This window comes from Oreochromis niloticus, linkage group LG3 (genome assembly GCF_001858045.2).
Source record: "Oreochromis niloticus isolate F11D_XX linkage group LG3, O_niloticus_UMD_NMBU, whole genome shotgun sequence".
NCBI lineage: Eukaryota > Metazoa > Chordata > Actinopteri > Cichliformes > Cichlidae > Oreochromis > Oreochromis niloticus.
Window position 1 is genome coordinate 8,312,009 of NC_031967.2, and position 13,029 is coordinate 8,325,037.

General features: G+C 41.8%; 1 protein-coding gene across 2 annotated transcripts in view; it reads right to left on the reverse strand.

The window, feature by feature from the left end:
- Positions 1-13,029, reverse strand: part of LOC100709289 (up-regulator of cell proliferation-like) — an 86,559-nt gene that overhangs the window by 53,099 nt on the left and 20,431 nt on the right. Inside the window, exon 5 of one of the 2 annotated variants that reach the window (XM_019348515.2) lies at positions 8,668-8,877. The exons of the other annotated variant lie outside the window; for it this stretch is intronic. Within the exon in view, the coding sequence (XP_019204060.1) occupies positions 8,788-8,877 (90 nt within the window). The 3' untranslated portion in view covers positions 8,668-8,787. Of the gene's footprint in view, positions 1-8,667; positions 8,878-13,029 lie in introns of those variants that run through there. 2 annotated transcript variants of the gene reach the window in all.

The window sequence follows — 13,029 nt, forward strand, 5'->3', positions numbered from 1 at the left end:
CCCTCGGTGCGCCTGCTCGCTGCTGAAGTCAAAGAAAACTTTATTGTCATCTCCGTTACATACAGTCCAGTATATAGAGAGACGAGACGGCGAGGCTCCAGTTACAGCAGTGCAAATAAACGAACAATAAATATAGTTGTCAGGGTTCCTGGGTCGGTGACCCAGTGTTTTCAGTTTTGTCACGTTTTATTTCTGTTGCCATATCAATGTTTTCACTTCCTGCTTTTCCTATGTCAGCTCACCTCGTGTCGTTAGCCAGATTATGTTCAGCTGTGTACTCACCGGTCTCTCATTATCATCCTCATCAGTCTGTGTATTTAAGTCCTCAGTTTCCTCCAGTTCTTTGTCGTGTCATTGATGTTCTCGTGATGTTATGTTGTCCTTTCCGTGTGTTACCTCAGTTCAGTCAGTCATTCAGTTATCCAGCCAGTCAGTGTCAGTTCACCATCTGTTCATCCATCCCTTATAATAAACCTTCACCAGTCTTCACCTACCTGCGAGTCCTGCGTTTGGGTTCCTTCTTCCTCGCCTCCACACAAAACCTGACAATAGTAGAGTAAGAAAATAAATATACACCTTTGGACCATGGGTAAAGGGATCAATAACAATTTAAAATTTATAATTTACAGTTTGATGATTTAAAGTCTCACACACAATCTGTCGACAGGGGAGGGGCCGGCTGCTTCCATAATGTTGTAAATCCAAGCCCATTATGTATTCATGATTTGAATCCTGGGTTGTGCGAAATCCCAGAAATAAACCCTAAACAAAGTTAATCTGTGAACTAAGGTGTGGGTTTATTAGGTTATGTTGTGGTGATTTCGGGTTGAGGGATGGGTGTTCATACTGGAATGCAAAATTAAAACCAATGGAAGATGGACAAGAAAAGTTCAAAAGCTCAGTTTAGAAAAAAAGAGAAAACAAGAGGAGGATAAACAGCAAAAGATACAGGTAAGCAGATGTGTCATTGGATAATGGCAGGTCATCCTGAAACAATCAGAATCATAATACTTTATTAATCCCTAAGAAAACTATGTGGGCTACAGTTGGTCCAAGAAGAAATTCTAAAAATAGTAACAGTAACAGACTAAACTCCAAACAATACATTATGTTACAGATGTTACACATTTAAGAAATAGCACTAATATATACCGATCACTCAATTATGAAATATCAAGGATTAACAGAGGTGATTATAAATAAATATCAAGAAAATTGACAAGAATATTAGAGTAGAACAGAGCGTGTGTAAAAAGGGTGTAACTATTGCAGTGTTTACAGTGTATTAGATGGAGGAGTTGTACAGGGAGATGGCCACGGGCAGGAATGATTTCCTGTGTCGTTCAGTGGTGCTTTTTGGTAATCTCAGTCTCTCACTGAGCATGCTTCTGTGACTAGCCAGTACGTCACGGAGTGGATGGGAGGCAGGGGCGTCACTAGGTTTTAAGGACGGGGGGGCTTAGCCCCCAAGAGATGCACACGATATGAACGAACGTAGTGAATGAGCACAAAATTTCACAAATAGAAAACAAAGACTGAGAAATTGTTTTCCTACTTTTTTGGACAGATTAAACATCTTAGGCCACCAATAGATCTATTGTTTTATTTCAGTCTGTTTTATAATATAGTACAACAAGAAAACAGAGGAAATGTGTTTGCTGCATTAATAACAAGAAAAAAACTGAAAATAAAAAAGTACATAATTTTTATGGTTTCAATCACCAGTTACTTGATGGATGGAAGCATCAAAGAATACCGTCTGTTTTTAAGAGTGGCAAATCGGTCAGTCACTCTGTTGTGACTCAGATGCTGAAGCGTGTCTTTTTCAATAGACATGACTGCAAGACTCTGAAGTCTTTTCTGACCCATTGTTTGACGCAGCCAGGAGTGCAGTCAACGCAGTGCACTAAAGGACCTTTCGCACGAGCAGCTGCTTACAGGCACTGTTAGGGCAACTTGGATGGTTGCCTTCAGAGAGGGAAACATGTCTGAATCAAGGAGGTTGTGCACAGACAACATATCTTTGGGTGGACATCCAGCCTCTGTTTTCTGGGTAAGAAAGTTTCTGGCCACCAGAACCTCCTTTATTTTCAGGTCAAGTCTCTAGTGCTTTGCAAGTTCATTCAAGTGTGGTTCACTCAAGAAGTTCTCAGATTTGGGACTGCATGCCTGGATGACTTTTAGTAGCCCTGCATCTACACTGCAAAATCTTTGATCAAGCTCACCAACCATCCGATCCACACAAGGGAAAAGTAACTCTCTTTTCAATGTGTCTGAGTTGTTCAATTCAGTGTGTGAACCCACAGTTGCCTCCAGGACAAAATCCTCGATTTTCCTCTGTTTGTGCCTTGTCTTGGCACCTGGTTCAGGGATACTTTGGGTGTTACACAGGGCCTTGGTTTTCTCATACAACTCTGTGGCAAATGCATCTGAGTGTTTGCCCTTATGTGTGTCACACACAGCTTGTTTGCAGATAAAAGCTTCTGCCAGGTCTAAAGTCTCTTTCTGCAGGAACTTGTGGAGTCCTTCGGTTACAGACAGAATCGACTGAAACATCAGTAGTGCATAGACTGCTGACAACTTGTAGAGTTTTGCTCTGAGACCAACAGCTATGGGGGCAGTGGCGTGTCTAGAAAATTTTTGTTGGGGGGCCAGGTAGGGGCACAGATTTGGAGAAGGGTGGCAGATGTAATTGGCAGATAATGTTAAAAAAAAAAATCAACCAACCGTTAACCATCATTCAATAACCCTGTAAACCTAATAACTGAATTTGCTTTTGACTCTTATTAGAATGAGGTTTTAACCACTACGGTGCAAAGTTTTTAGATACTGCATTGATGAAGTACAAGAGATACAATCAGTGCTTTCTCAGTGTTTACTCAGCATTCAAGGACAGCAATATTTGCATAGTATTTTTACTGACATATAGTGCACATATGTTTTGGGCAAAAACATTTTTGAATATTAAAATACAAACATTTTTAACATACAATTGCCAAATTAGCCAATGCAAAACTTTATCTGCCTATTAAAAAAAGAAGATAATTTTCTCACAAACTGGTGTTTGATTTTGAAACAGGAAAAAAGTGGGGAAACAACTGAAAAGACTAACATTTGAATAAAACCTGAAAGCAAGTAAATACTTTCTATGCTGCCTTATGGTAAACTTTGGTAATATTGATGTATAAAGAACAACACTGGCTGATGATGAAATACAGTCAGCTGGCATGGTGACACTGCCAGTATTAACCTGCAGGGCTGGACTGGGACAAAAAATTGGGCATTTTGACCAGAGATCGGCCCACCAGGTATTAAAGCCATAAAGCCTTTGAGTGAAAACAAATGCTGTTGTGACAGTGATGTACACTGTCTTGTTGGTATATGTATGATTTCTATCAATTTTACGTCAGATAAAAACTTTGTTCGCAAGATTCAGATAATTATTTAATAAAAGCTAGATATTTTAAATGAGAATAAGTAAGAAAAGTATTTCTTTGTGACCCCCTTTCCCTGTTAATGCCCTACCTGGCCCCCTGGCATAACTTTGCTAGACCCACCCCTGCACAGTTACCAGCTGTCAGCTACGTAGAAAAGGATCCTGGTGTTATTTGTCTCTCAGAAACAGTTCATACCTTCCCTTCAACTCATTCATGTCACCTAAAAGGTAAACCTGTTTCTCCATCACCTGTTCAGCTCTGATGATTCAGTAAGGACATCTCCTGGTTTCATCTTCATGTTTCCCTCTCACCAGATATACAAACCGATATCATGACCAGCAGCTTTACAGCTGTGGCTCCAGCAACCATCAGCTGATACTAGAAATTAATATTAAATAAATTCTAACAACAGCTGATCAAGCTTAAAGGTGCTGCTGTTGTTTAGCGCGACATCTGCTGGTTTCCTCTTTCTGGCGCAAAGTGAGCGATAAACAAACAAGAGAGAAAAGCCGATCAGCTGATCATTGATCAGTTTCATGATTGAAGTAGCAACAGGAGAGGGAGGGGAGAGAATGAGAGAAGAGGAGGCAGCTGTGCAGCAAAGACACAGAATAACTCCAGCTTTGTGTCTTTTTCATTCTAGCTGAAGTTCGGGACAAACTGCGTCTCTTCTCAGCTCAATACAAAACCTGTAATATTTTCTCTGAATGAGGGACCATTCCATCAGTAGTGTTACCATCAGTAACATCACAGCACCCACCCAGCTATATAGAAACTCCGTCATGCTAGCTAGTACCAGTAAGAGTTATTGTAACTGACTGTAAAAAGTCAGCACAACGAAAATAAATTCCACCTAAACTTGGTTTATATCTGACCCAGATAGACTGCAGGTCATAACTTCTTACCTGAAGTTCAGTTCACCTGACACTCGGACTGGCGGCTGCCTCGGGTCTCTCCTCCTCCTGCCTACCCTTCCCTCATCCACCTGCTAGCCGCCGTGGAAGCTCCGCCATGCTCGATGGCCAGTCCAGCTATGTTAAACTGTTAATCTTTCGCCAAAAAACTGTTTTCTGCGGTGCCGTCTTTCGTGCTTGGCTCTCCTACCTTTGCTAACATGATGCTCATAGCGCAGAAGCCGATGCTGCATTCACTTACACCCGGATATCTGAGCTTCACTGTGAAAACATAATCGTACATTTGATATTTCATTGGATTTTATTGTTTTGGCTTCGGGGTGGCACCTGGGGTGGCCAGTCTGGTTGGGGGGGTGGCCCGTGCCCCCCAGGCCACCCCGCTGGACACGCCACAGTATGGGGGATCCAATTGCAGATAGGCACTCCAAAATGGCAGGCAATGTCTCAAGAACTGCAATGATTGATCGCAACTGACATGCCCAGCGATTGTTTGAAAGTTGCACAAGTTCAGTTTTTGACAATCCAAGCTTTGCCTGAGCCTCCATGAACTTATGATGATTGACTAGGGAGGTGCTGAAGAAAGAATACACACACTCCAACAAGCTGAAAAGCTCCACAGCCTCTGGGACAGCCTTGCAAGTATTGCACAAAACCAGGTTGAGTTGATGAGCATAACAATGCACATAGATAGCCTCAGGATGGAGCCTTCTAAAATGTGCTTATACACCTCCAGTGGAGCCACTCATGAAGGCTGCACCATCATATGTTTGTGCTACACACTTATGCTCTGCAAAACCATTGTTTTGGATCTGCTGCTGAATTTCATTTGCAATGGACTGGGCATCAAATGATTTTATCTCTGCAAGTGCTAGGAAACGCTCCTTCACTGCCCCTTCTGACACATACCTGACACAAACAGCTAACTGCTCTTCCTTTTCATCCCTTGCCTCATCTGCCATAATGGCATAGACTTTAGACTTTGTCATTTCAGATACAATGACACTGGTAACTTCCTGGGCACAACAGTCAATCATGTCATTCTGGGATGTTGGCGAGATATACTGTGCATTTGATGGGGGATTATGTTTTTGAAGAAAAGGATCAAACTCCTTCAAAAGCTCCATGCATGCAAGAAAATTCCCTCTGTTTGGGCTGTGTTCACCTTCATCATGGCCATGAAAAGGGAGTCCCTGTCTCCCTAACATAGAGGTGACTGCAACAATTCGTCTGAGATACTCTCTTCTTTCGACTATCTCACTCACATTTGCAGTTGCTATCATCTGTGCAACGTTTCCCTGTTTGCTAGTTCCCTGGTAGCTTTTCCATGTAACAACACTGTCCTTATGTGTTTGTCCCATCTCATGCTTGCCAAAGATGACTAAAGCTTTCTTCCTGTTCCTGCAACCGCTACTGACCAAACTATCATGTTTGATGTTTTTGCCAAACACTCTACATGGGAAGCAGAAAGCTGCATTCTGGTTGACTGAATATTCTAACCAGTTGTGCTTTTCAAACCAGCTGTGGTTAAATGCTCGCTTCTGTGTACCAAAAGTATCATGTGGATAGCTCTTCAGCTTTACCTGTCTGGGCCCTGTGTCTTTGTCACCTAAATCAAACCCTGTAGTAGAATAGTTGCTGCAGCTGCTTCATGATTTTCCCTCTCTTGGCCTGTTTGCTCTCCTCTCTCTGTAATAAGTTGATCTTCCTCTGCCTCTCGATCCATTTCCTGCAGCTCCTCTGTCTCTCCTTGCTCTCTCTGACTTAAACTTGCCTGTTTAACCTTTCCTCCTTCTGCCTGACCCTTCAAGATACATTCAAACATACTGAATTGATAACTGATACAACATAGAGGCTAATGTCATGACTTCTGCTCACACGCCACAGTAGCTTGTTGCTTCCAAATATTTTGAAATTACACGGATTACATTTTGAGCACACATGTGACTAAAATGGTTGCAATTTAAAGCGCTGAAAAATATTAATAGAACCCTCAAAAATATGTGAGTCAGGCTAATTTGACTTATATATATATATATCTTGGCTCTCTCCACTTTCTAACCTTGACTCTCCTAAATAAAAGCTCAAGTTAAATAAGTCTTATATGTTGTACCATGACTGAAATGTTTCATATTTCATATCCATATTGAGTTCCATAAAATTCTAATCAGACTGTCTGCATCCCAAATGACTCTGAAGCACAAACTCCTGTGAAATCTTTGAGTCACCTCTCCAATAGAAGTCTCTCCCCTCTCTCTCTCATTATGCCAACAATTTAACTTAGTGCGCTAGCCAGGTTTTTATTTATTAAAATGGGGAGCACCTGGTTCATTAATTACATGAGACTCTCTGCTGTTAGCTGGAGCTAACTAATTGTTACTACCAGCCAGTGATGAAGACTTACTTTCTTGAAAATCTTGCGTATATCCATGTTGTCTTGCTGTTTGCAGCATGTACGCTAGTGTGGCCACAACGAAGCACTGACGCTACCTTAACACTGTAAAGTGAAAGGGACCAACCGAGTTATGATCATATTTAAGTGAATAGCGACAGGTTTATATTATTATTTCTTTAAACTCATATTCCTGCATCTTTATATTGAATTTGTCTGCAATTTCTGTTAAAAAAAATCAAATAAGTAAAAAAAAAAACCCCACCAAATTATTTACGGGGGCTTAAGAATATTTTAGGGAGGCTTCAGCACCCCTAAAATAGGCCTAACGGCGCCACTGGTGGGAGGTATTAACCATGATTGTCCTAATCTTGGACAACATCTGCCTCTCAGACACCACCCTAATGGAGTCCAGCTCCATGCCCACAACATTACTGACCTTGTGGATCAGTTAATTTAGTCTGTTGGCATCTGTGACCCTCAACGTGCTGCCCTGGGGGGGGGGGGGGGGGGGGGGGGGGGGTGTTCACCCAGGGCACCCCAAACAGGTTAGGACCGCCACTGCTGGGCAGCATCACCTCATCCCCCGTCATAATGAACACCGATGCTCCACAGGGGTGTGTACTGAGCCCTCTCCTGTACTCACTCTACACCTACGACTGCACAGCCACTAGCAACTCCAACTTCATAGTGGACATCATGGACAACACAACAACAGTGCAGGTCTTATCACCAAAGGTAATGAGACGGCTTACAGGGAGGAGGTCAGCGCCCTGACACACTGGTGCCAAGACAACCATCTGACCCTCAATGTCACAAAGACAAAGGAGTTGATAGTGGATTTCCAGAGGTGTAGGGAAACGCATACCCCCATCGCCATCAATGGCGCTGCTGTGGAGAGAGTGAGCAGCTTCCGTTTCCTAGGTGTACATCTGGCGGTGGATCTCACATGTACACATAAACAAAACAGTGAAGAAGGCGCAGCAGTGCCTCTTCTTTCTCAGGAGACTGAAGAGATTCGGCAAGAGGCCCCGCATCCTCAGGACCTTCTATCGCTGTGCCATTGAGAGCATCCTCACTGGATGCATCACCACATGGTATGGCAACAGCACCGCCTACAACCACAAAGTTCTCCAGAGAGTGGTGCGGTGTGCGGAAAGGATAATTGGAGTTGAGTTTCCCTCCCTCCAGGACATCTACAAGAAGCGGTGCCTGAGGAAAGCAGGGGGGAGCATCAAAGACTCCAGTCACCCCAGTCATAAACTGTTCAAACTACTTCCGTCAGTCGGAGGTACTGCAGTATCCCGAACCAGCAGACTGAGGGACAGCTTTTCCATCAGGCCACCAGACTGCTGAACAGTGACACTTCATAGACACCTCACTCTTACCTACCTACAGGAACTTCAACACTATGCACTCCATATTATACATATATGCCATTTCTTTTGCACAATACTCAAACTGCTGACCTCTGTATATTTTATATATATGTATATACAGACAAACACATTGTCATACATACTAGTAATGTGCATAGATTCTATTATTTGTAAATATATTTATTCTTATAATTTTCACATACCTGCTCTTATATTTGACTTGTTTATTATGTTTCTTGTATTTTGTACACCACTGTTGCTTGTGGAGCTTGCATACAAGAATCTCACTCACATGTGCTGTACCAGTGTACCTGCACATGTGATGTGGCAATAAAAGTGATCTGATTTATTTAAAAATTGGAAATTCTTATTTCTGTGTTTGTTGCCCAGGTGTACGTTTCTGTTTTGAATTCCCACTCCCATTTGTTGAACTCTGTGCAGAGTCTCAAGTATTCTTTAGCTACGAGGCTCTTTCTGAAGCTGAAGTTTTCATGCTTTACTGAAGTCCATAGGTTTGCCATTCACTCTTTAAAATCCAAGACATTAGCAGATGACTCACAGTTTCTCAGCAGTTGGATGATGTGTTTCTTGAGCTCATATACAGCCTCACTGTAGCCTGCACTGACTGGTGCCATTGGTGGGTTTCCATTCCAGAGTCCAGGAATGTACTAGTTCCCAGTGTCTGGACTGTACTCCATCACATCAGTGAAGCTCTTGTTCTCCTCTTTCTTTTCCATTTTGGCTGCTGCCTGGGTCATCTCATTTAACTGTTCCAGGAGCAGTTTCCTGTCTGACTGACTGCAAACTGCACTCCAAACATGGTGTTAAGGAGAGTGGACTTTCCTGTGCTCTGAACTCCAAGAACTGTGACTACCAGTATCTTTCTGTTTGGAGACACCAAGTCACTGAGCTGAGAGAGAACATCACTCACCCATCTGAGAGGGATGTTGGATGCATCTCCATCTACAAGCTCAAGAGGAAATCCATCAAGCAACAACTCTGCACAAAGTTTGGGCAGATGCTGCAACTGATGTGCTGTAGGTTAGCTACAGTCACTGGCTGACTGAAAATATCAATGTTTGCTTTTCCACAAGGAAGATACCAAGTAATTTCAATCAGTCCATTGGATATTCTTCTTGGACTGTCACCACACTCCATGTTGTGGTGAACAAAGGTGTCATGGTACTGCTGAGAATTGCTCAGAACCTTATTGAGAATCTCTGACTTGGACAAGGAGCACTCACCCAGTCTGACAAAAGAGATCATTGGAAGTTCAGAGAGAACGATTCTGTCTTCAATGAAGCCCTTGGATTCTGACAGAGACTGAGGTCTGTACAGACCTCTGTACTCGCCTCTGTCAGTGCGCCCCAGGGTGGCTGTGGCTACAATGTAGCTTACCGTCACCAGTGTGTGAATGTGTGTGTGAATGGGTGGATGACTGAACGTGTAAAGCGCTATACAAATACAGGCCATTTACCATTTTTAACAATGTCTCTCATGGCCCACAGCATGAGTGTGCACTGTTTTGTGTCATGATTGGAAAGCAGCAAAGGAACAGAGAACTGACACATGGACATTTTGAGTGCCATTTCCTGCTGTACAAAACCATCAGAACACAGAAAGAGAGGAGTGATTATGTCAAGAGGGTTTAGCATGTCAGCTGTGTTTAGGCCATCAAGCAGATTGTCATTATCTAATTCTGTACTCCCAGATTTATCATTAAAGTTTTGCTTACACATTGATGTACATTTCACATTTCTAGCTGTAAAATTAACCATCATTAGTTTCTTTAGAGAAAACCATGGAAGGTCTGATTCACACTTGGCCCCACATAGCAAAATTGCTATGGCCCGGATCTGGCCCACACAATGTGCTTACACATGGCCCACATACCGCAAAGAATGATGGCCCTTTGGTGGCCCGGACCTGGTTTGCCAGAGGTGGCCCACACATGGGCCAGCACAAGGCCAGTTGCAGACACACTGCTGGCCCGGTGCTGGCCCAGAAGAGTTTCAGCTCTGGCCCCAGATGTCAGCCTAATGTGTACCTTAATCAAGCCATGTAATAACAACATGTGCTGGAACATAATAGTGCAAAAGTAACATGAAGAAAATCTGTTCAGACAGTGAATGGACTGATTCTTATATGGCGCTTTTCACTATCCCAGATTACTGAAAGTCCTCTATACAACATGCCACATTCACCCACTTTCTCTAAACTGAGTGCTTCTTAACTACAGCCACACACATTCACAGTCTTGATAAGCAGACTGGAGGAGCCAGGGATCGAACCGCTAACCTTCCAATCAGTAGGTGACTTGCTCTACCTTCTGAGCTACAGCCACTCAGTGGTAAACATGAGTAAACCCTCACTAGGTTTTGGATAAAGTGTACACTCACAAACCTGTCAAACCTGCATTTGAAACATTGGCTACCATAGCAGTATAGTATTGCAACATGGCATTTAGGTCTCCTAACTAAAATAGGAAAATAGGAACATAAACAGTGCCATCATTGCCAGACCTGGCCCACATCTGGTTGACATAACACCCTGCCATGACACCAGTCAGTCAGAAGTGCCAGCTCGATGCCGGATCCCGGGAAGACCTGTTTTCTATGAGCCTGGGCCACATGAACCAAACCACAATTGGGACAGATGTGGCATGCCATCACATAAACAGTGCCATCTACGCCAGGCCTGGCCCATATCTGGATGACATACATCTTATCATGCCAGAAGTCAGCCAGCAGTGCCGGCTTGACACCAGATCCGGGCCAGACCTGCTTGCTATGTGGGGCAGGTTCATCAGAAATCACCTTCTCATCAATCAAGTATTTTGCTGAGTGATAGCTTCTCTCTGTAGTCTTGACCCAAGCGTAGCTTTTCCAATAAGAGCTCCAGGGATGTCTCTGTGGATATAGAGAATCTTATTATTTATAACAATTTTTTTTTAAATATTTTGGGGTGTTGTGCTATTGTGGATCTTTAGTACCTTACTATCTGACCTTTTTTCTGTAAATTTGAACAGAAATCTTATGAGTTTTGTTCAGTGTTATCATGTGCAAAGTGTTAAATTCGATAGTCCCACAGTGAGCATGTAATTTAAGTTAACTGCTTACTAATCTGTGGTGTCTTACTATACAACCTAAATTGCTAATCTCGTCACCCATCGTTCTAGGTAAAGTTGGATAGTAAATTAGCAAAATTTTAAAAAAGAATAGTACAATACCATGGCATCTCTAAAAGGTGTTAAACTTTTAATAATAATACTTTCTGTAAATTGTATCTATTTTTTCTTTTTTGATTGTGTCTTGTTTTTAGTTAAATTAATTTAATTCTAAAACCAAATGCAATGAGGTGTGACTATAACTGTACAAAAACAATGTGATAAAAACAGTTATTTACAGTTTTATGCATATTCAGTCATACATGATACAATGTGTCATCATGTTAAATGCAAATATGTAGCTGTTAGCACACATTCAGTGTGACTGCACCTTTACAAATGATAGAATCCCATCAATAAAATATGCAATGGATTGAAAAACATCTACCAGTTAAATACTGAAATGCAACTTTGAATCAACAGCAGCATTAAAGAAATATGCTAAACTACTAGTGAGTGCAAAATGTTAGATTATTTAAGTCATTTTTTATACTCTGCTAGTTTTACATTTAGCTTTTACCAAGCTTATACATACTGTGGTGTGATGTGGAGAGGAAACAAAAACAGGACACAAAGGGAGTGAAAAATGAAGCAAAGTTCTGCCTTTTTTCTTCTGATGTAACAAATGTAACAAAATAAAATAAATAGTAAATGACATAAAGTCATTCATCTCTTCTGACTGCCCTCCAAGGTGCTCAGGAACTTTTACTCGTGCACCATAGAGAGCATCCTGACGGGAAACATCTCAACCTGGTTCGGGAACAGCACCATGCAGGACAGACGAGCTCTACAGAGGGTTGTGCGATCAGCTGAGCGCACCATCTGCTCCGAGCTCCCTGACTTGCACTCAATCTACACCAGGCGGTGCTGGACCAAGGCCAGGAAGATCGTGAAAGACCTCACCCATCCCAACAACGGACTGTTCTCTCTGTTGAGGTCAGGAAAGCGATTCCGCTCCCTGAAGACCAACACAGAGAGACTGAGGAGGAGCTTCTTCCTGCAGGCGATACGGTCTCTCAATCACACCACCACATAGTACTGACCCACACATATGGTTTTTACACACACACTGGACATTCTGGACATTGTTTACACTAATTCGATTAGATGCGTGGTCACCTAATCGAATCACTTCATCACTTAAATCACTTTAAGCATATTTGCACTGCACAAGACACTTACAAATGTGGATTGCACAACCCTGGACATTATATTTCTTCATTTCCATTTAATACTTGTACAGCTGCTGTTATTATTCTATATTTCTTCATACATTCTTATATATTTCTATATTGTGTATTGTGTATTTTGTTGTACAGTTATTTTATTTTCAACTTTAATTTATATATTTTATCTTATTCTTTACCAGTTAAATTTACCCTTCATTCTAATTTGTTGTTGTACAGTTATTTCATTTTTAACTTAATTTTTATATTTTATTTTATTCCTTCCTAGTTAAATGTACCCTTTTAATTTTCATATTTATTTCCTATCCTATTCATAGTCTTTTTTTCTTCTTTAGGTCACGAGCAGTTGTGTAAGCATTTCACTGCATATCGTACTGTGTATGACTGTGTATGTGACAAATAAAATTTGAATTTGAATTTGAAGTCTACATTAGCTGGTATACTGACCACATATTTTTGTTAGTTGAGATCACTATGGCAGAGGCTGGATGCTTGTGTTGGCACATTTGAGGAAAATTACATTAAGAAAAAAATGCCTACTATTGGTAAATGGACTG